This window comes from Coregonus clupeaformis, chromosome 16 (genome assembly GCF_020615455.1).
Source record: "Coregonus clupeaformis isolate EN_2021a chromosome 16, ASM2061545v1, whole genome shotgun sequence".
NCBI lineage: Eukaryota > Metazoa > Chordata > Actinopteri > Salmoniformes > Salmonidae > Coregonus > Coregonus clupeaformis.
This window is the reverse complement of record NC_059207.1, coordinates 36,845,820-36,869,834: the sequence shown is the minus strand read 5'-3', so window position 1 is coordinate 36,869,834 and position 24,015 is coordinate 36,845,820. Positions and strand designations below refer to the sequence as shown.

At 43.4% G+C, this 24,015-nt stretch overlaps 1 protein-coding gene across 1 annotated transcript; it reads right to left on the bottom strand.

Moving 5' to 3' along the window:
• On the bottom strand, positions 1 to 7,293 carry LOC121584794 (apical junction component 1 homolog). Its single transcript, XM_041900923.2, has 2 exons — positions 7,126 to 7,293; positions 1 to 3,560 (listed from the first exon to the last, which is right to left on the bottom strand). Exon 2 carries the CDS (start codon positions 3,504 to 3,506, stop codon positions 234 to 236), a length of 3,273 nt encoding a protein of 1,090 aa, XP_041756857.2. The 5' UTR covers positions 3,507 to 3,560; positions 7,126 to 7,293; the 3' UTR covers positions 1 to 233.
• Positions 7,294 to 24,015: the final 16,722 nt, after the last annotated feature.

Below are 24,015 nucleotides of genomic sequence, written 5' to 3'. Positions count from 1 at the left end.
CGCTAATGCTAGTTAGCAACTTCCTTCAAACTGCACGCAGAGACATAAAAATAGTATCCACGAGTTCATGTGATAATGGGGAAATAGATCAAGGGCTTCACTGCCAAAATCCTAAAGTATCCCTTTAACAATCTTACTTTCTGATGTAAAATACATATCAATCTATAAATATCTGTTAAATCACATGTATATACATGTACATATAGTTGACATCAGAGGTGCACAGGTCAGTACTATATAATATCATCCAGGAGATGGGGGGTGCCCACCCAGTCTAGTGTTCTGGGCTCAGAAGCAGCCATGATCATACACATGAACTGCTTCCCTGTTCTCTTATCTATAGGGTAAATGGTAGTGGGCGTGAATCTCTTGTTGCTCTCCACAAATTCACAGAGTTTATGGTATATTTTGGGATACTCATGACGCAGGAAGACTCCCCTGGTCCTGAGCTCACGTTGGATATTGATAAAGCAGATCTCTCTGGCTTTCATACCCTCCTTTCCCTCTTTGTCAATATCAGGTGTGCCTGGTGGCGGGGTGAGAATGAGTGTCTCCATGTCACTTTCCTTCTTGAAGACCTTTTTATCTGGGCTGGAGGAGGCCAATGAAACCTTTGCATATTTTCGGACTGTTGGTGTTTGGACTCTTGGTGAGGGTCTGTTAGGCACTAGTTCACCAACAGCTATAGATACATTCAAGAGGAAACATTCATTGGGGTCATACTCATTGCCAGCCTGCTGCAGGTCCTTACAGTAATCCCCCAGGTTGTCTTTGAAGCTGTCTAGCTCTCTGAGAGACAGATATGTGGGGGACATGACAAGACTCTCAAGCCCAACCTTCAGGAAATTGTCAGCAGTCCCTGGGTTAGCAAAGCCCAGGAAAAGAATGCCTCTCCCTCTGGAAAGGTAGCCAGCTTTGGCAATGCGAGAGAAGGCTTTATGGATCTCAGAGTTCTCTCTGCAGTACTTCAGCATGTGCCTGCACACACTGCTGATACGTCCATACAGACAGTTCTCTTTATGGCTGTCCCAGTCGTCCCGACGGCAGTTCCGGGAGCAGTAGAAGGTGTAGCAACTATGACAGGATTTGAAGTAAAGACAGGCATTGAACAGGGTCTCTGTCCGCTTGCACTTCCTGTTGGCACACATCATGGTGTCATCGTCGTCTGTGCTGTGGTCTGGGGAGATCTCCTCTGGACTCCTTTGTATGCTCTGTAAGCCATCACACCCACTGTCTGGGTCTTTGACGGTGTCAGGGCTGGTTTTAGTGGAGGTGATTGGTGTGTTCAGAGTTCCTAGACTCTCTAGGCCTCCTAGACTCTCTAGGCCCGAAGATATTAGCTTTCCTTTTTCATCATCCTCACTAATCAACTGTTTTAGTTGGTCCAATAGATCCTGACTAGGCCGCCTGCTGGTCAGGGGTTTGTAATCAATGACAAGATCAGCTAGCAGCTCATCCAGTTGCTCTAGGCTCTGCTGCAGGGAATAATCTTTGTGTTTTCTGTCTTTGTTCAGTTCCGATGACTCAGATGGCTGCTCTTGATGATGAAGAACATTTAGAGTTGGCACCTTTTCACAATCCAGTGCATCCCAGCTGACTGAACGCAGATCTTGCTGTTTGTGGTTGCGTGCGCGTATGTCATTGTCGGTTATCGTGATCTCAGGAGTTACAAACCATAGCCCAGCCTTAGTGTTCCTTCCAGGATTGTTTAGACCTTTCTCTAAGGAGTTTTCAGAGAGGGACAGGGCAGCATAGCGCCTTGGTGAACTAGATAGATTGAGTATAACTGGCTTTGGTGTATCACTAGGAAACAGAGCATGTGTCCCCTGGTAAAAGAGATTCTCATAGCTGCGTCCACACGGCACCGCTTGCTCCCTGTCATGACGAGGATGAAGAATATTGTCCCAGGACTTGGAGTGGTTTCTGACTTCTGCTCCCAGTCTGGTTGGCTCCACATAACTGTTTGCAAACCAGGGGGACATTACTGGCTCTTGTCTTACTCTCTGTGGTGTCAGCTGAGAGGACTGGCTGGAGTATCCAGATATACTTGAACGATACCAGTCATCTGCATAGGCTTGGGACATTTGTGGACGTCGACGGCCCTCCGTGTGATATGCCCGGTACGGAATATACTGTTCTGCTGGGGGGTTGTACGGCTTGCTGTATAACATCCTGGAGCCATTAGACTGACAGGGATACCCCCTGGGTTCTTCCCCATAGTATGCTCTTGCCTGTTTTGTTTGAGCAAAGTATGGCCCTGCCTCGCTTGTGGAGTAAGGTCTGGTATAGACAGCCTGCACAGGGTCTCTGCTGGACATGTGTTGCTCTGTGTAATATGGCCGGACTGGGACAGCGTGAACCCAGCGAGTCCTTGGATCATGCACATACTGACCATTAAGAGTACTGCCTTGGCTGGTGAGGCTGGAATTATCATCCTGATAGTACCCTCTAGCAGAGGGGTGGACAGGGTATCTGGTCGGATCCTCAGTGTAGAAGAATTTAGTGGGTATATTGGGGTTTGAAAGAGTCCTCTGCTCCCTTGACAAGTATTCCCTTGGCATTATAGGGGAGGGGACCCTTCGCATGTCTACTGGCTGAATGTAGCTGGGGGGCACGCAGGTAGTGTACTGATATGCTTGTCTATAATCCCCACTGTAACAGTCGCTTGGTGTGGGTGTCCGTACCTGCCGTGGCACAGACAGACCTCTGCTTTGACTGGAGTAGGAGTATCTCTGCCAGGGATGTTCAGTCCTCATGCTCTGAGACCTCCTGGCTGTGTGCTGCAGGACCGCTGCATCTGGCTTGATATCCACACGACACCTGACATGAGGAGTGATGGCTGGCTCATCCTGTTTGCTCTCCTCAGAGAAACCGTCTGAGACATAGAGGGGAGAGTGTGGTTGCAGTTTTATAGGGTGTACCTCGTTCAAAAAAGCCCGGTTAGAGGAATAAGAGTCCCGGTGTGGTTCAGATGTCCTTAGAGGGGGGTCTGGTACAGCCTGTGGGACATCTCTTCCTCTCCTGGTTGCTGGTGGGGAGACTGACATGGGCACAGGGGTAAGGGTGGTATTGACTCTGGGAGCACTTTTCGATCTTGTCCTCTTCTTAGAATCTGACCTCGTGGTCTGACTGGTTTTGTCTGCGTTGGCATGCTGTGGTGGGGGTAGTCTAGTGTTGAACAGATCAGGGGATGAGAAACGGAGGTGTCCTGGATGATCCAGGCCATTCCAAGTCACCTCTTTATGCACCCCCTGATGCTCAGTCCTCTTGTAAGGGTACTCCATTGAGGCAGAAAAGGGCTGTGGGTCGTCCAATGACTCAAGGAAGTCAAAGCTACGGCAGTGTCTTTTGTTAATGGTTTCCGTGTGTCGCTCCAGTTTGTCAATCATTTGTGAGTCACATTGTTGGGAGGGGCTGAGAGAAATGGAGTGCCCAGTGATGGGATTTAGTTTGATGTCCCGATACAGAGTAGATACCAGTATATCAGGGGGATCTGTGCGTGTCATCTTATAGGGACTCCTCCGATCTCCCCATTCAGATTGATTCAAGATCAATATGACCTGAGAAAATAAAGATAGAGAAGCATTTTAGATCCACAGTAAAACATACACAAATGTTCTTTTAAAATGTAGCAGTGGTTCTACACAGACATTAACGTGTTATGATGACAGAGATTACCAACATATATAATCAAATGATTATTTAATTCAGTACTTTCCTCTTCCATACTGTAGGCCTATTTAATTCCAGATCCAATGAAAATAAGGAAAAGTTCACATCTACTAAAGCATCTTAAACTTGGAGGCTGTAATCTGTGGATTTTCACACAGCTTGAGAAGAAACAGATGAAGGATTTAATTGTATCATGCTGTGATGTGCTTTTCTGCAGTGTGCCGTACAAGGTTGTTCTAATTTTAGGAGAGTGGGAAATTTCGATTTTACTGCCCATCATATTGCCAAGATACTTTACACAGTATCTAAATCTAAGATTCATATCTTGCACAAGATCAACACTTGAGAAACACAACACACTCTTAGAAAAATGGTGCTATCTAGAACCTAAAAGGGTTATTCTGCTGTCCCCATAGGAGAACACTTTGAAGAACACTATTTGGATCCAGGTAGAACCCCTTTGGGTTCCATGTAAAAGCCTTTCCACAGAGGGTTTTACATGGAACAAAAATAGTTCTACCTGGAACCAAAAAGGGTTATACCTGGAAACAAAAAGTGTTCTCCTTTGGGAACAGCCGAAGAACCCCTTTGGAACCCTTTTTTCTAAGAGTGCACTAATATACACAAGGCCCATAAATTGACATTTAAAAAAAATAGAAACAATTAAAGTAACAAATACTGAAACTGTGGACGTTCCCCTCAAGAAAGTACTGCATTTCTAAGAGGTAGTAACTTATCAGTTTTGTATTGTAATCGCAAATCAGAATTAGGCTTAATGGGATCTTGCATACAAAGTCTGGTCATGAAAATAGTGCAAAACTGTATCTGTACAGATATCTGTATCTGTAATTTACTCTAGAGAAAGAGAGTCACTAAACCACACTGAATAATTCAATGGTTTGTTTCAAGCACTTTGGGAATGATTGTGTAAGGACCCAAACATATATATACAAAAAGTATAATAGTGACTGGCAACTCCTCAGTAAATAAGTCCCTTTCCATTGATTGTAGACGACAGTCAATCCCCCCCAAATAATTAAAGGCTATGTCAGATGCCAATGGTTTGTTTTCAAGAGTCAGGATCACTGACTCTTTGTTTCACACAATAAATAGATTTTGAACAGAATAGATCCAGTGGCACAGTAGCTCTCAGTACACACAGAGTATTTCACTAGTACATAGCTTGCCATTCATATCTTAAACAACAGTACATTGTAATAAACAAAGGGGTATAGTTGACCACTGTTTATATGGAGAAATGGAATATAAATAATGTGTCTCTGTTTAAAACCAAGAATAAGGGAGTATCTGAGTATCCATGTTTCAAATAGTGCAAACATTTACTGGCATTCATTTCTATATTTTTGCACATTGACCTTGCTTGTAATGCTTTTCCGTTTGACTTTTAAAGCATATTTTCACGACAGAGAGACAAACATAGAGGCACCCTTGTTGGCTCTCGCCCATGAGCTAACCCTGAGATACCATCTGTTCATCCTGAGGAGAGAGTTCTGACCAACCGTCTCTGCCGTCATGTCTCCACAACACACCTAAATATCATCTACACACAAGCATCATAACCTTACCAGACCTACAGATACTATTAAATAATGTACCATGGTTACAGTCACTGATTCATCATGTAATTACAATTTTCAAACCAGATTTCAACATAAAGCAAATATGTGCTTTTTAAATATTACACCATTGGGTCGGGTGTAACACAATTGGTAACTAACAACCTGGTATCAAAATAGTTAGAAATGGTGTGTTTGTTTAAATTAATGTCAACAATATAATTATTGTATTATTATTATGTTACTACTATTTTACAATGTTATTTCTGAGGAAATAAATACCTAGTAAATATTGTGGCAGACTGTAAAATGAAGCATAACCAAATCTTTTTTGACAAGAGATTTTTTTTTAAATTATGGGTATTTATTTTTCATGACATTGGTCGCTGTCTAATTGATGACCACCCCTGAAATGTCACTGAAACATGAATATTCTCTAATCAATCTGACATCTGTGTCAGCCATGCTACCCAAAATAGCAAAGAGGATGGAATTAATAAATAATATACAGTATTACTCAGAAAGTAGGTAAATTGACAACATTCACATTGAAGTGCAGACGTGTGTGTGTGTGTGTGTACAATCATAACCTCTTTCGACCATTATGCAATCCATTATGCTATCGCCTAACAAAACAATGTCGCCTGATTTGCTCTCATGCTGACTAAGGCATTAAATGTCCTTCTTAGAGGGTAAGTCATCAGTGACAGCATTTTTTATAAAAGGTCACAGAGGATGCAGATTGAGATATGTGAGCAATGTTTGATGCAAAATAAACTACTTTTTAAAATACCCTTTTGGGAGCTGCCCCAGCGTCCAATACCTATGGCCTTTGTACTGTATGTTTTTTGGTTTAAGAAGGCTATTTATCCAGAGGCTAATGAAATAAGAAAACACACCTTTGAGCTGAACTATGGTGGATCTCTGGAATGTGTAACTTTTTGTCTCTTGATGTTGCTGAAATCCAGATATCAGAATTAACATTATATGGCTGAATCGTGATAGCCCTACTCTGTTTGCATTGTCTCATTTGAAAATTAGGAAATCATGGCAATCTGGAGAAAATAGCCATTTACCTGACAGTAATGTCTTCAGTATACAGAGTAGGCAACATGCATTGTTTATTTGGCTTATGCATAGGCCTATACACAATATTAATACTTGTTCATGATTATGTAGGCAGATATCGGCGATAGAAGAGAGACTTGAGTTAAGCACAAATCTTTTTCCGTAGGCTACAGAAGTGCTTCAAGGGGCAAGAGGGACCACTTTCACTTGAACAATGTAAACTAGTGCAAATAACATTGGCTACACTCACATACCAAATGCCCTGTCGCCTGGATACACTCAGCACACACTGAAACATTCAAATAGGCTAGTTTTCAATAGACTCTAGATGGGCCACATTCATGCACTCTCTCTATGTCAAACGAATCCAACTTAACCTACATAGGCAACCTGTACCTGTCGCAAATTGTCAAATTCCCTCTAAACAATTGATAAGAAAGTAAATAATTTATCCACACAGACAACTGTTGGTTAAATGCGTCGTTACAATAGGTCTAATATGCGCAATTGTAACAGTGTCATGATTTGATCCAATGGCTGCATTTGAAAGGACAGTTATCATTGAGCTTTTCTATTTTCAAAGGTGTGATTTTGGCACACCAAGATCTGAAGCACACTTTGTCCTCGTTTATTGATGCGGCACGGCATTGCTGACCCAATGTATTTGAGCATCGATGACATCATCGTAGGAGAGGTAATCACACGCTCAAATAGACCAAAATGTTGTGGCCGTACTCAGAGGAAAAACTAATAATTTTGAAACATGTCCTTTTATTCCATCATCAAATAGGAGTGGATCTCATCTTACCCTTCACGCCAATGATCCACTTCCATCATATGTCGGCTACATGATCAATCCTTGGCTCCTGTTAGGTGCAGCTTTACTACATATCTTATACAGTCTTTATAATAATCATGCCATCTTCACGTTTAGTGCTTCATGTTGTCCACAACACAGTCAACAGTGCCTCAGTGCGCCCTCATGGTTTATCTGAAGCGTTTGGAGGAATAAGGGGGTGTGTCTGAGTCTGCGCTTATGGGCGTGAAATGACGCACTCGCGTGCGTGCGCATGTGTGTTCGTATGCTTGCATGCATGTGCGCGTTTATAAGGTAGTGTGTCACGCTCATTAATTGCATGTCTGTGAGGAGAATTGCATGCTATCTGTGCTCGTGAAGACACAAAAATTAAGGCTAATTTCTAATCACTCTTCATATGGGAAGATAATTCACCAATCATTTTCGCTGAGCGCACACAGGCATCCTGTCAATGAAAATGAACTCTTCATTATTTGCTTATTAATGGCATGTTATTTATTAAACTGACATTATATCCTCACCAAAATGTACTATGCGAGATGAGGCATGGCAGCATGTTCAAATGTACACCTAAAAAGCTCTGCTGTGTTCACACAAGTTCTTCACTCATTTTGTCACATATGATTAACTCACAATAGTCTCTTGCACGACAGTAGAAAGGCTACTGATGATAAAATGGTGAATTCAGGTCAAAATTATTTGGGGTGCTTCAGTGAAGTGAAAAACAAGATAGCAAAGCAAAACCTCTGAAACAGTGACATCTCATCAGCACAGGGTAATGACTCCAGCTCCCAGCACCTGCTCCTCAATCTCACCTAGACACCGTTTCTGCATTAGTTGAATTGATGATTGTGACAGCACAATGTGGGCCCCAAAGCAGCATGCGACTGGCTGCTGCAGTAAAACTGCTTACTAAAGCAGTCTCACACAGAGAGAGGAGAGAAACACGGAACAGACAGTGCTCATAAGCTGAAGATTGAAATGATGCCCTCTGCATTTTATTTTTATTTAACCTTTATTTATACAGGTTTTTCTCATTGAGATAAAATCTATTTTTCAAGAGAGACCTGGTCCAACAGCAGCAGGGGGAACAAAGTTTCAGACAAAACTACTTACATACACTAACACAACATTGAACAAAACTATAGACACACATACAGCACAACAATTACATATTATGTAAAGAAACACGAATGTCATAACTAAAAAAACGCTGTCCTAAAGACAATTACACTCTTCTATGATATTTACATCAACCAAGTGTTTAAACTCTACCAACGTGACTAGATTATCAAATTTTAGTTCAGGAGAGAATTCCAGGATCACGGAGCTGAGTAACTACAACTATTTCTACCATGACCTGTTCTAATTATTGGGACTGTTAAAAGCAAATGAGAATGGGACCGTTATTGATATTTACTGCATCTCTCTGGACATATAACATACAGCACCAGTCCAGTTTCCCATAGCAATAGAATAGAGAGCATTAACCCTGTACTTGCATTTCTTCTCTGTGGTCCTCTGTAGCTCAGCTGGTAGAGCACGGCGCTTGTAATGCCAAGGTAGTGGGTTCGATCCCCAGGACCACCCATACGCAAAAATTTATGCATGCATGACTGTAAGTCGCTATGGATAAAAGTGTCTGCTAAATGGCATATTATTATTATTCTCCTAACTGGCCTAACAGTTCTATTGGCAGTGCAAAAACAGCTCCTATTGCTGAGCCTGACTCCTCCATCTGTCTCATCCCATTGCGAAAGTATTCACCCCCCTTGGCATCTTTCCTATTTTGTTGCCTTACAACCTGGAATTAAAATGGATTTTTTGGGGGGTTGGTATCATTTGATTTACACAACATGCCTACCACTTTGAAGATGATAAGACAAAAAAAAAACAGAAGACTTGAGCGTTCATAACTATTAACCCCCCCCCCCAAAGTCAATACTTTGTAGAGCCACCTTTTGCAGCAATTACAGCTGCAAGTCTCTTGGGGTATGTCTCTATAAGCTTGGTTCATCTAGCCACTGGGATTTTTGCCCATTCTTCAAGGCAAAACTGCTCCAGCTCCTTCAAGTTGGTGGGTTCTGCTGGTATACAGCAATCTTTAAGTCATACCACAGATTCTCAATTGGATTGAGGTCTGGGCTTTGACTAGGCCATTCCAATACATTTAAATGTTTCCCCTTAAACCACTCAAGTGTTGCTTTAGCAGTATGCTTAGGGTCATTGTCCTGCTGGAGGGTGAACCTCCGTCCCAGTCTCAAATCTCTGGAAGACTGAAACAGGTTTCCCTCATGAATTTCCCTGTATTTAGCGCCATCCATCATTCCTTCAATTCTGACTAGTTTCCCAGTCCCTGCCCATGAAAAACACCCCCACCACCATGCTTCACTGTGGGGATGGTGTTCTTGGGGTGATGAGAGGTGTTGGGTTTGTGCCAGACATAGTGTTTTCCTTGATGGCCAAGAAGCTCAATCTGACCAGAGTACCTTCTTCCATATGTTTGGGGAGTCTCCCACATGCCTTTTGGCGAACACCAAACGTGTTTGCTTATTTTTTCTTTAAGCAATGGCTTTTTTCTGGCCACTCTTCCGTAAAGCCCAGCTCTGTGGAGTGTACGGCTGAAAGTGGTCCTATGGACAGATACTCAAATCTCTGCTGTGGAGCTTTGCAGCTCCTTCAGGGTTATCTTTGGTCTCTTTGTTGCCTCTCTGATTAATGCCCTCCTTGCCTGGTCCGTGAGTTTTGAAGGGCGGCCCTCTCTTGGCAGGTTTGTTGTGGTGATTAGATTGCATACAGGTGGACTTTATTTAACTAATTATGTGACTTCTGAAGGTAATTGGTTGCACCAGATCTTATTTAGGGGCTTCATAGCAAAGGGGGTGAATACATAAGCACACACCACTTTTCCGTTATTTATTTTGTATAATATTTTGAAACAAGTAATTTTTTTTTCATTTCACTTCACCAATTTGGACTATTTTGTGTATGTCCATTACATGAAATCCAAATAAAAATCCATTTCAATTACAGGTTGTAATGCAACAAAATAGGAACAATGCTAAGGGGGATGAATACTTTAGCAAGGTACTGCATAAGGTATGATTTAGAATGACAGCACTGGGGATCTCACTCTTTGATGTGTTTTAGCATCCAATATCCCTGAGAGTGGGATCTATCGGAGCATGTTTGGCTCACCTTCTCCTGCCCCACACTCTGGCATCAGTTACTGTACTGTTTGTTAGTAGGCATTAGTATCTGTCAGCTGTGTGATAGCAGGTGTCTCTGCCTCTTCAGAGGCCCTTGGGGGAGGAAATCAATGGCCTTGTGTTGATTAGAGCCCCCTGTCAAAGGGATCAATCAGACTAACACCAGATAGTAGCAAAATGGAACTGCAAACAGAGCTTGACTCCTGCCCTCTGTCTGTAAACTGAGTCACTTTGGGTCATGACTTGACTACTTTCAACATATGCTCTCCATAGAGCCATGTTGCCAAAGTCATCGAGGAATCCTTTGTACTCTGAAAAGTATTGAGTTGATTATCTGCTGCTGGTGGATGAGTGGCCCCCAACATGAACATGTTGATAAGTCTCTGTGTTTCTTATGTAAGAGGGTTAGTTTTGTTTCTACTTGCCTCTGCAGAAATGTGTATTTAATGTTTAGGTATTCCTATTGGTTGGGTGAATTTACATATCAATAAGGTGTTAGGGCATTGTTTACATTTGCAGATAGGGCAAGATCGCGATCATCAAATCTTCCCAGTGTGACATTGATATGCAAGCGGCAGGTCACGTTCTATACTATATTCTATTTTGATATTTACAATGTGTACGAATTCACTATGTACATGTCCTTATGTGTATACTGTATATGTGTACAGTACCTGTTAGATATCGAGGGCATCCTGGGATGTGCTAGCTAGCGGGTAGCTACTGGTAACTATTAGCAACTGTGGATAGTTTTTTCCAATGTTATTTCACGCTTAAGAGTACCTGTAATTATCCCAGCTAGCTACCTACCATTCAGCTGTTTTTCTAACCTCATTATCTGAAGTGTTAACGTTAGGTAGTTAGTAGCTACTGTACTCAAAATGTAGCTAGCTTGTTGCTACCTGGATTGCTAACTAAACAATAGCTGGAACGACCTAGCTGTATATTTCGAGACGCTTTCTCTCCGTTGGGACAGACGCGAACTGGCTGAATCGATTCAGTGGCTAGCTTTGTACTTAACTGGCTAACAGTAGCTACTAAGGGTAAGTTATAACCTACATTACATTTTTTTGGTTTTTCCATACTGGTAACAAGAGTCGTTCAAGGGAATTCGGGACATGGGTGACTAGTTAACGTTAGCTTTGCTCTCTCTGTGTGTTTCGTGCCGTCGGAGGAGGGGTGGTTCGTTGGCAGAGAGCTATGGCTAGCTAGTATGCTAACTATTCTAGCTAACTAACTGGCTGAATAAGTTGACGACGTACTCACTCAAACTGTCAAAACTAACCCAAAACTTTACACAACGTTAGACACGGACACAAATGATCTGTTTGGCGTGTTAACACACTGGTTTGTTGTAACCGAGTATTGATGCTAAACCGTGTTATTGGAGGCTGGCATGCTAGTTGGCTATGGCGTCATAGGATTCGGTGCCCTGGACAGTTTTCACGGAAGAATACTCTACCAAATTAGCTGAATAAACTAAGTTAGAGTCTATTCCTAGAAAACATTGAACCGCTGTAGTTTACAACAATTATAATTTCTAAAGTGGAAGTTGGGAGAGTTATATTTGAGTGTTTCAGTGAAAGGTAAGTGAGGGAGGCCCCACTCTCTTGCTTTCCCAGATGTTTAGTTCATTGCATTCCGATCTCCTTTGCATTATTGTAGCCTTTTTCTGTAGCCTGTGTAGTGTATTAAGATTATGACTTTGTTAATGGTTTTAAGTGGAACCTGAGGGGATGTTTATTTAGTGTCAAAGGGAGCCGTTTTTAGTGTGAAGCCACATAGGACAGTGACGTCTGTGTGTTGTAGACAGGGGATTGGACAGTAGAGGGAGCCACCCATGTTTTGGGGAAGATTATATATACTGGGTTTAAACGAAGAAGAGGTTAGAGCGGCCATTGCAATCTGGGAAACGCTGCTCTCCGGGTGATCTGGACATCCGTAAACTCATGCTGAAATCTTGTGATATGAATAAACCTTATGATCAAAGTTCAGTATGAGCGGACTCCTTTGTTCAACAGCAATAATTACCAGCATTGACTTGACACTACAAATGGCGACGAGGATGGGATCGGTCTACATCTTTCTTGTGTTCCATTCATGAGCCGCGAGGTGACTCCCGCTCAAGCGGGCTATAAGGTGAGATTCCTCACAAATTTTGGGCGCTAGTTGGTTCGCTGGCTTATGGGTGTGCGCTGGGGAGATGTACCGTGTAAATTACTTGTGTGTGCTGATGTGGTTGTGTTGCTGTCGACTAAGGGTCTGTTATAAATATTCTAAATTTTGTTTGCACTGGTAAACGGCGCAAATAGGGGGGAGTGTCTATAGAAATAGGCTTGAATAGGAATTCTAGAGCAATCGATGGTAGTGAATAAGGCAGATATACAAGGCAGATATACAAGGCAGAGATACAAGGCAGATATACAAGGCAGAGATACGTATACACATTAGGGCATTGCGAATCTGGTAAAGACCTCAGGGAGGCGATCTTAGGATGGGCCGAAAATCCTTTTACGCGTTATATGTGTTTTAGGTCAGTCTGGGACTAGACGGTGGAATATACATTATTTTGCAAGTTACTGCTCATCTTGTATCCGACGGGGTATATGTTTGGGGGAACCTCTCATAGAATATCCAGAACTCACGGCATCATAAAAGGTAGGGACAAAGAAAAGAAGTTAGGCGCAATGCAGGTTACATTGCTACATGTTGCACGCCACATGTTACATACATGCTAAGGCTAAATGCTAATGCTAAATGCTAATTATGCTGCATGCTACATGCTAACATGTGACCTTAGAGGGCCATTGCGATGGAATAAAGCCTCTTAAATTATGTTTGTGTGAGTAGAATTTAAGTTCTACGCTTTGTGAGCTCTGTTAAATGTTGTTTGACTATGAGGAGAAAACGAAGTTACAGCGGGACTGTTAACTTTCTGGTTGGGTTGGGGAGACAGCTGAGAAGCTCCCTTCAACGGTGAAATCGTATTGGTGAATGTACTGCGCATGCGTGTGATTTTACGGCACTACATTACGACACGTCTGATTTTACGGCACTAGATTACGACACGTGGGATTTTACTACACTAGATTACGACACGTGTGATTTTACGACACTAGAGTGACGTAGGGGTAAATAGGTCAAGCCTCTGCTACACGGTGCAAGGGAGGACACAGATGAAGGAACAAAGAGGAGAGATTTGAACACGAATGGAATGTTCTAGTTGTTACATCGGCTGTTGTTTGAAGATGAAACTGGTTTCTTGAGACATATTGAATTGATAAATGAGAGAGATATGTTGACGGATTAAAAATAAAAATAATTAAATAAATAAATAAATAAAATAAAAATGTTATTGAGCTATTTATTCCTGAGTTAATTCTTAGAGCGAATGTGAACGGAGGAATATTGAATGGTTGAAGTGACTCAGTGATTGCATAAACTGCTAAATTCTTGTCTGTTTCTATGCTCTTTTGTCATATGAGAGGAAATAGGAACGATAGGAGGAACGAGGAAAGAGAGGAGGTGCTGACGTGTACATCACGTGAAAAGGGGTGAGGCGACAGAGGATCGAGTAAAAAGGTTTTAGTGCTGTTCTGTTTACAAAATCTTCCCCTACAGGATATTTGATGTTATGAAAATTTCACAGAGACTTGGCAAAAGACTGATTGAATAAAATTTGCATTTTGGAGTTTCTGTGCATGAGTTGGTTTGATTAGAGTTCTGTTGGAAATCGATTACTGACATTATTCTGTAAAATTAAGATAATTGGATGCTTATTGAGCAATGGGATTTATGAGTACTGTAGTGTTGCTGGATTATAGATATTATACATACCACTTTCAATCAGGAGGGGTAAGATAGCCACTAATTGATAAATTAGTAAAATAGGAAATAGAAATAACAACAATTATTTTTGATTATTCATAAATTAATTGAGTAATTGTTTAATTGGGATTTTTTTTTTTTTTTTTTTGAATATTCATATTTTTTTGATTAGTTTTTATTATTTAGGGCAGAAAAAAAAATATATTTGTTGGTTTATATTTAAAATTAAAGGGAGGACACTATAGGCTATATATTCTAAAATAATAAAAATAATTCACATTAAAGGAATATAAAAGACTTGTTACAGTGGGGGAAAAGGATATCAGGACTATGAAAGTAATTACACCTGTTGATATAGTTGAAAATAGTGAACATTGCAATACTATTAACTAAAGGGTATCTGGAAAAGGGAACAAAAGTTGGCCTGGCATTGAACAACCATAGCTAGTAGAGGGAATTTTAACCCTGACGTCATCAACATGATGAAAGTGATTGAATAATAGAGAGAGGAAAAGCAGAAACGACCATAAAGATAAAAGAAAACTCCAAAAGGAAGAAAATGAGATGTCTGGAAGAGAAGAGTGAGGTTAAGGAAGATGGAACTTGAAGATGATGATGCTGATGATGATGATCAGAGTGATTGAGAAGAGATAATGGGTGGATATGACTCTGTGATCAGAAGGAAGTTGGCAAGAGAGGAAAGAAGAAGGATACTAGAGATTTGATCTCTGATGGAAGTTGAAGGAAGAAGGATACAAGAGATTTGATCTCTGATGGAAGGTGAAGATGGAGAAAGCGATGAAGATTTGGAGATTAAAGGTGCTTCATATTCAAGAGGATTTTATCCAACAATGATTAGCAAAGAAGAAATAGAAAGAGATATAGACCGATGCGTATCATGCCTGGATAAAGCGAATAGTTTAGAAGAAGTAACACAACTGGAGGAACAACTCAAGAAGCTGAAGAAACGGCTGAGAAAAGGATCCCAAGAATTGGAGGAGAAGAATACATTGAGGCCAAGGAAAGAGAGAAAAGTAAGAAGATGATGGAAGATGATATTTCGAGGACAGAACTTAGAATATAAGCTTGTGAAGAATACTGATATGTCAACAACAAGAAAGAGCAGGACTATGAGAAGTGATGGTGAATAGTGGAAAAGCTTTTATCTGTGTTGAGCCTAAAGAGGTTACACATCTCACTATGTAAAATTAACTAATTAGGATTTGAGGGAGTAAAACAGCTGATTACTCTTAAGGAACCAACTGAGCTCTGCTATAAAAAAAAATCAAAGAGAAATTAAAATACACATACTGGTATTAGAACATATACCTATTGCATTGTTGGGAAGAGATGCATTGTGTAAATTGAACTGTACAATAAGATGTACACTAGACGGCTGTCTGGTAGAAGATTTTAAAAGAGTAGGGTTTTTGGGAATCTATTAGACTGCCTATTAGACAATCTGTCTGAAAAATAAAGTTAAAAGGGGTGACTGTTATTCTTGGTTACATTCCTACACCAAGAGGGGAAAGAGATTTCAAACTAGGCTAAAAGATGTTCGATCGTTTGCCAAGTCTGTGTGTAAAGAAGTCAGAAGCAGGTGGGGACTTCCCAATCACATATTCAAAAAATTGGTGGTAAAAGGATTTTGTGAATAAATCAGTGGAAAAGGTTTTTAAAAGTTAGGAGAAAAGATTAGATTAAAAAAGTTAGGAAAACTAGGGTTGAAGGAACTCTAGGACAGTAAGCTAAGTTTCAAGGTTAGTAGTAAGAGAGAGAGAACAGTGGTGAAGGGAAATTTAGAGTTCAGTGGGAAGATAGATATGGCAGGAGTTTAGATCTGTTAGAAGCAATTGCATTGAGAAAGTATGCGTTGCTGAATGATGAGAGAAGAATGAAGATTGAGGGTGATTGCGGTATCTATATTTACAATTCCCAGCAGGAAGATCAAGGTGATTATAAATGTATTTTTTATAATCAACAGGTTGAAAGTGAGGGATTAGAGTTAGGACTGAGAGTTAATGTAGTGACACTAGTGGTGATAGATGGAAATACAAGTAAAGAGTTCAAAGCTTTAGGGAGAATGGATGAAGTGACAACAAGGACATTAACACTTCAGTCTATTATAACAACAGTGAGAAGCAAGTTAACTCTTTCAACATTGATAGTTATTAAAGCCATAAATATATCGCATTTGATTACAAGGGAGCAGATAGCTCCAGCACCAATTTTAGAGGAATTTCATAGTCTGGGAAGCCTATCATTGGAGGATAAGTCTAAGAGAGAAGTGGGGATTTTTCCATGGTATGGGGTAAAATTTGGGAAGATCATATTGATAATATTACCTATACTTTGATTCCAGATAGTTCAGATAATATCACTAGTGTTATAGATGCATTGAAAAATATAAGGGATTCATTTGGTAGATCTGAAGGAGCTGGATGGTCAGTGAAGTCTTGGTTGCAAGATCAGTTAGGCCCAGTGGGAGCAGTGATGGTTCAGATTTTAATAGCAGCTTTGATAGCACTGTGTGTGATGTTTTTCTTTTGTAATGTGTTACTGACCTTTGAGAAAGTTATGATATTGAGATGGGTTGGAGTAGTGATGCCTGGAGATAACACTCAGATGCCGTTGTTGACTGTTCCTGATCTGGATGAAGAGGGACAAGTGGGACTGGATGGAGTATTGATGGATAAATATCCTTTTTGATTATTTGATCATTTTTCAAATGTTTTTCAATATTAGTGTGATTTTAGTATGATGTTATGAATCAAAGGGGGGAAATGTATGAATGAATCACATTATCCTATTTCATTATTCTATCTTTTATATTGATTCATATATCATTTGATATCATTTTTATATTCTTAGTTGATATTGATGTTTTAATTTGAAAGTGTTGTTTTGCAAAAGATACTGTTTGGTCTTTTCTTTTCTTCCAGAAGCATTTGGGGGAATATGTAGAGATTGAAATACTCAAACAAGGACAATATGAAAGGACAATATGAAGGGAAAGGAGGAGATGGAACAAGGAAGGTGTGGAAAGGTTCCGATTCCATCATCAACGATGCATTGGAAGTCGAGACTACGGGGGAGATGAAGTGTAGTGGACTACATTCCAGTGTCTGCAATGAAATATAGACATATTTGCATGTGTAATACATAATTTGTGTCATATTCTTAGGTATTACTTTTTGAAGAATGATATTTGATGTAATTGAATACATGTGGGGATCTTAGATGTTTTTGTTTATTTCGTGAATGCTTAGGGACATGGAGTCTAGGCAGGGATAGAGATCCACTGTAGGGTCCGATGGGTCGACCAGCCTGAGAGTGGACATTTTTTGGATAGTATTTTGTTTGCAGGGGCTTACATGTGTATTTAATTGCATCATAGTTTCAAATGCATTGATAAAGATTTATGAATTGATCTGGAGTACCTAGGTGGTTGTCTGGGGCAGAGGGGCCGTGAGAGAATTTTACTGTCTTGATTGATGGATGGATATTTGGAAAGAAGACTGCCAGACAGGTTTTTCGCTCTTACACTTCATAAAGATTTGTTCATATTTCATAGAAAGGTATTTACACTCCAGAGAAAAGTGTTTTGGTTTATTGTTAAAGATACTCAATAAGATAAATTGTTACTTGTCATAATTCTATTCTGTTTGTTTTCGAGACTTTTAGTTAGTCTCGAAGGGGGGAATGTAGTGTATTAAGATTATGACTTTGTTAATGGTTTTAAGTGGAACCTGAGGGGATGTTTATTTAGTGTCAAAGGGAGCCGTTTTTAGTGTGACGCCACATAGGACAGAGACGTCTGTGTGTTGTAGACAGGGGATTGGACAGTAGAGGGAGCCACCCATATTTTGGGGAAGATTATACAGTGGGGAAAAAAAGTATTTAGTCAGCCACCAATTGTGCAAGTTCTCCCACTTAAAAAGATGAGAGAGGCCTGTCATTTTCATCATAGGTACACGTCAACTATGACAGACAAATTGAGGGAAAAAAATCCAGAAAATCACATTGTAGGATTTTTTATGAATTTATTTGCAAATTATGGTGTAAAATAAGTATTTGGTCACCTACAAACAAGCTGTCACGCCCTGGCTCTGGGGACTATGTTATGTTGAGCCAGGGTGTGTAATTCTATGTTTGATTTTCTATGTTGGGCTGAGTGACTCCCAATCAGAGGCAACGAGTGTCAGCTGGGTGTCTCTGATTGGGAGCCATATTTAACTGTCTGTCTTTCACTTTGTGTTTGTGGTTTCTTGTTCATTTCGGTTTGTGTTAAACTGTAGACGTCACGTTATCGTTTATTGTTTTGATCGTGTGATCAGTAATAAAAAGATATGTTCACCTTCAACGCTGCGCCTTGGTCCTCATCTCTAACCAACGATCGTGACAGAAGAAACCACCATAACAGGACCAAGCAGCATGAAGAAGAGAGAGGAAGGACTTGGGAGCAGTTGAGTAGGAGTCTCGACTGGGCCAAGCCAAGAGAAGAGGAGAGAGGTTGGAGTTTGGAGCAGTGGGGTGAGAGTCTGGCGAGAATGATGGAGGCCTGGCCCACGGGGAGGAGAGACCCCCCAGAAAATTTTTTAGGGGGGCTCACGACGTCGGGGCAGCAGGAGGCCGCTATGGAGCGGTCCAGCGGGGTTGCAGAGGAGGCCGCCAGGTTACGGGGGCCACTGGTAGAAGAGGGGATGGAGGGTGTAGAGGCACGGCGAGAGGTACTGGCGTGTGTTGCCAGTCCGGTCCGGCCCGTTCCAGATCCCGGTGTAGAGCCAGTGGTGTGTGTCCCCAGTACGGTCCGGTCTATTCCTGCTCCCCGCACCAAACCTACGGTGTGCGTCGACAGCCCAGCCCGGCCCGTTCCTGCGCTCCGCACCAAGTCTGTGGTGCGCGTCGCCAGCCCAGTCCGGCCCATCCAAGCTTCCCGCACCAAGCCAGTGGTGTGCGTCGTCAGTCCGGCACGGCCCGTGCCTGCTCTCCGCACCAAGTCTATGGTGCGTTTCATCAGCCCTGTCCGGCCCGTTCCTGCTCTCCGCACCAAGTCTGTGGTGCGCGTCGCCAGCCCAGTCCGGCCCATCCAAGCTTCCCGCACCAAGCCAGTGGTGTGCGTCGTCAGTCCGGCACGGCCCGTGCCTGCTCTCCGCACCAAGTCTATGGTGCGTTTCGTCAGCCCTGTCCGGCCCGTTCCTGCTCTCCGCACCAAGTCTGTGGTGCGCGTCGCCAGCCCAGTCCGGCCCATCCAAGCTTCCCGCACCAAGCCAGTGGTGTGCGTCGTCCAGTCCGGCACGGCCCGTGCCTGCTCTCCGCACCAAGTCTATGGTGCGTTTCGTCAGCCCTGTCCGGCCCGTTCCTGCTCTCCGCACCAAGTCTGTGGTGCGCGTCGCCAGCCCGGTCCGGCCCGTCCAAGCGCCCCGCACCAGGTCAGTGGTGCGCGTCGTCAGCCCGGTCCGGCTCATTCCTGCTCCCCGCACCAAGTCAGGGGTGCGCTTCGTCAGCCCGGTCCGGCCCGTTCCTCCTCCACGCATCAAGCCAGGGGTGTGCGTCGTCAGTCCAGCACAACCCGTGCCTGGGTCATATCCGGAGCCGGATCCGCCGCTGAGGCGGAGTGCCCACCCGGTCCCTCCCCTGTTGTGGTTGTTTGGCGCGGCCGGAGTCCGCGCCTTTGGGGGGGGGTACTGTCACGCCCTGGCTCTGGGGACTATGTTATGTTGAGCCAGGGTGTGTAATTCTATGTTTGATTTTCTATGTTGGGCTGAGTGACTCCCAATCAGAGGCAACGAGTGTCAGCTGGGTGTCTCTGATTGGGAGCCATATTTAACTGTCTGTCTTTCACTTTGTGTTTGTGGTTTCTTGTTCATTTCGGTTTGTGTTAAACTGTAGACGTCACGTTATCGTTTATTGTTTTGATCGTGTGATCAGTAATAAAAAGATATGTTCACCTTCAACGCTGCGCCTTGGTCCTCATCTCTAACCAACGATCGTGACACAAGCAAGATTTCTGGCTCTCACAGACCTGTAACTTCTTCTTTAAGAGGCTCCTCTGTCCTCCACTCGTTACCTGTATTAATGGCACCTGTTTGAACTTGTTATCAGTATAAAAGACACCTGTCCACAACCTCAAACAGTCACACTCCAAACTCCACTATGGCCAAGACCAAAGAGCTGTCAAAGGACACCAGAAACAAAATTGTAGACCTGCACCAGGCTGTGAAGACTGAATCTGCAATAGGTAAGCAGCTTGGTTTGAAGAAATCAACTGTGGGAGCAATTATTAGGAAATGGAAGACATACAAGACCACTGATAATCTCCCTCGATCTGGGGCTCCACGCAAGATCTCACCCCGTGGGGTCAAAATGATCACAAGAACGGTGAGCAAAACTCCCAGAACCACACGGGGGGACCTAGTGAATGACCTGCAGAGAGCTGGGACCAAAGTAACAAAGCCTACCATCAGTAACACACTACGCCGCCAGGGACTCAAATCCTGCAGTACCAGACGTGTCCCCCTGCTTAAGCCAGTACATGTCCAGGCCCGTCTGAAGTTTGCTAGACTGCATTTGGATGATCCAGAAGAGGATTGGGAGAATGTCATATGGTCAGATGAAACCAAAATAGAACATTTTGGTAAAAACTCAACTCGTCGTGTTTGGAGGACAAAGAATGTTGAGTTGCATCCAAAGAACACCATACCTACTGTGAAGCATGGGGGTGGAAACATCATGCTTTGGGGCTGTTTTTCTGCAAAGGGACCAGGACGACTGATCCGTGTAAAGGAAAGAATGAATGGGGACATGTATCGTGAGATTTTGAGTGAAAACCTCCTTCCATCAGCAAGGGCATTGAAGATGAAACGTGGCTGGGTCTTTCAGCATGACAATGATCCCAAACACACCGCCCGGGCAACGAAGGAGTGGCTTCGTAAGAAGCATTTCATGGTCCTGGAGTGGCCTAGCCAGTCTCCAGATCTCAACCCCATAGAAAATCTTTGGAGGGAGTTGAAAGTCCGTGTTGCCCAGCGACAGCCCCAAAACATCACTGCTCTAGAGGAGATCTGCATGGAGGAATGGGCCAAAATACCAGCAACAGTGTGTGAAAACCTTGTGAAGACTGACAAAGTATTGAGAAATTTTTGTTATTGACCAAATACTTATTTTCCACCATAATTTGCAAATGAATTCATAAAAAATCCTACAATGTGATTTTCTGGATTTCTTTTTCTCATTTTGTCTGTCATAGTAGACGTGTACCTATGATGAAAATTACAGGCCTCTCTCATCTTTTTAAGTGGGAGAACTTGCACAATTGGTGGCTGACTAAATACTTTTTTTACCCACTCTATATACTGGGTTTAAACGAAGAAGAGGTTAGAGCGGCCATTGCAATCTGGGAAACGCTGCTCTCCGGGTGATCTGGACATCCGTAAACTCATGCTGAAATCTTGTGATATGAATAAACCTTATGATCAAAGTTCAGTATGAGCGGACTCCTTTGTTCAACAGCAATAATTACCAGCATTGACTCGACACTACACCTGTCAACTATGTGTCTGTCTATCCCTGTTCTCTCCTCTCTGCACAGGCTATACAAATGCTTCACACCGCGTGGCTGCTGCCACTCTAACCTGGTGGTCCCTGCGCGCACGACCCACGTGGAGTTCCAGGTCTCCGGCAGCCTCTGGAACTGCCGTTCTGCGGCCAACAAGGCAGAGTTCATCTCAGCCTATGCTACCCTCCAGTCCCTCGACTTCTTGGCACTGACGGAAACATGGATTACCACAGAAAACACTGCTACTCCTACTGCTCTTTCCTCATCTGACCATGTGTTCTCGCATACCCCGAGAGCATCTGGTCAGCGCAGCGGTGGCACAGGAATCCTCATCTCTCCCCTGACCCATCTGTCTATCTCCTCATTTGAATTCCATGCTGTCACAGTCACTAGCCCATTCAAGCTTAACATCCTTGTCATCTATCGCCCTCCAGGTTCCCTTGGAGAGTTCATCAATGAGCTTGACGCCTTGATAAGTTCCTTTCCTGAGGATGGCTCACCCCTCACAGTTCTGGGTGACTTTAAGCTCCCTACGTCTGCCTTTGACTCATTTCTCTCTGCCTCCTTCTTTCCACTCCTTTCCTCTTTTGACCTCACCCTCTCACCGTCCCCCCCTACTCACAAGGCAGGCAATACGCTTGACCTCATCTTTACTAGATGCTGTTCTTCTACTAATCTTACTGCAACTCCCCTCCAAGTCTCCAACCACTACTTTGTATCCTTTTCTCTCTCACTCTCCTCCAACACTACTCACTCTGCCCCTACTGCGATGGTAATGTGCCGTCGCAACCTTCGGTCTCTCTCTCCCGCTACTCTCTCCTCTTCCATCCTATCATCTCTTCCCTCTGCTCAATCCTTCTCCCTCCAATCTCCTGATTCTGCCTCCTCAACCCTCCTCTCCTCCCTTTCTGCATCCTTTGACTCTCTATGTCCCCTATCCTCCCGGACGGCTTGGTCCTCCCCTCCTGCTCCGTGGCTTGACGACTCATTGCGAGCTCACAGAACAGGGCTCCGGGCAGCCAAGCGGAAATGGAGGAAAACTAGACTCCCTGCGGACCTGGCATCTTTTCACTCCCTCCTCTCTACATTTTCTTCATCTGTTTCTGCTGCTAAAGCCACTTTCTACCACTCTAAATTCCAAGCATCTGCCTCTAACCCTAGGAAGCTATTTGCCACCTTCTCCTCCCTGCTGAATCCTCCTCCTCCTCCCCCTCCCCCTCCCTCTCTGTGGATGACTTCGTCAACCATTTTGAAATGAAGGTTGACGACATCCGATCCTCATTTATTAAGTCAAATGACACTGCTGGTCCTGCTCACACTGCCCTACCCTATGCTTTGACTTCTTTCTCCCCTGTCTCTCCAGATGAAATCTTGCGACTTGTGACGGCCGGCCGCCCAACAACCTGCCCGCTTGACCCTATCCCCTCCTCTCTTCTCCAGACCATTTCCGGAGACCTTCTCCCTTACCTCACCTCGCTCATCAACTCATCCTTGACCGCTGGCCATGTCCTTTCCGTCTTCAAGAGAGCGAGAGTTGCACCCCTCCTCAAAAAACCTACACTCGATCCCTCCGATGTCAACAACTACAGACCAGTATCCCTTCTTTCTTTTCTCTCCAAAACCCTTGAGCGTGCCATCTCTAGCCAACTCTCCTGCTATCTCTCTCAGAATGACCTTCTTGATCGAAACCAGTCAGGTTTCAAGACTGGTCATTCAACTGAGGCTGCTCTTCTCTGTGTCACGGAGGCTCTCCGCACTGCTAAAGCTAACTCTCTCTCCTCTGCTCTTATCCTTCTAGACCTATCTGCTGCCTTTGATACTGTGAACAATCAGACCCTCCTCTCCACCCTCTCCGAGTTGGGCATCTCCGGCGCTGCTCACTCTTGGATTGCGTCCTACCTGACAGGTCGCTCCTACCAGGTGCCTTGGCGAGATTCTGTCTCCGCACCACGTGCTCTCACCACTGGTGTCTCCCAGGGCTCAGTTCTAGGCCCTCTCCTATTCTCTCTATACACCAAGTCACTTGGCTCTGTCATATCCTCACATGGTCTCTCCTATCATTGCTACGCAGACGACACACAATTAATTTTCTCCTTTCCCCCTTCTGATAACCAGGTGGCGAATCGCATCTCTGCATGTCTGGCAGAAATATCAGTGTGGATGTCGGATCACCACCTTAAGCTGAACCTCGGCAAGACGGAGCTGCTCTTCCTCCCGGGGAAGGACTGCCCGCTCCATGATCTCGCCATCACGGTTGACAACTCCATTGTGTCCTCCTCCTAGAGT

Bases quoted from the DNA above. Each gene is read 5' to 3' on its own strand.
- LOC121584794 (XM_041900923.2), bottom strand. From the start codon at position 3,506: ATGACACGCACAGATCCCCCTGATATACTGGTATCTACTCTGTATCGG.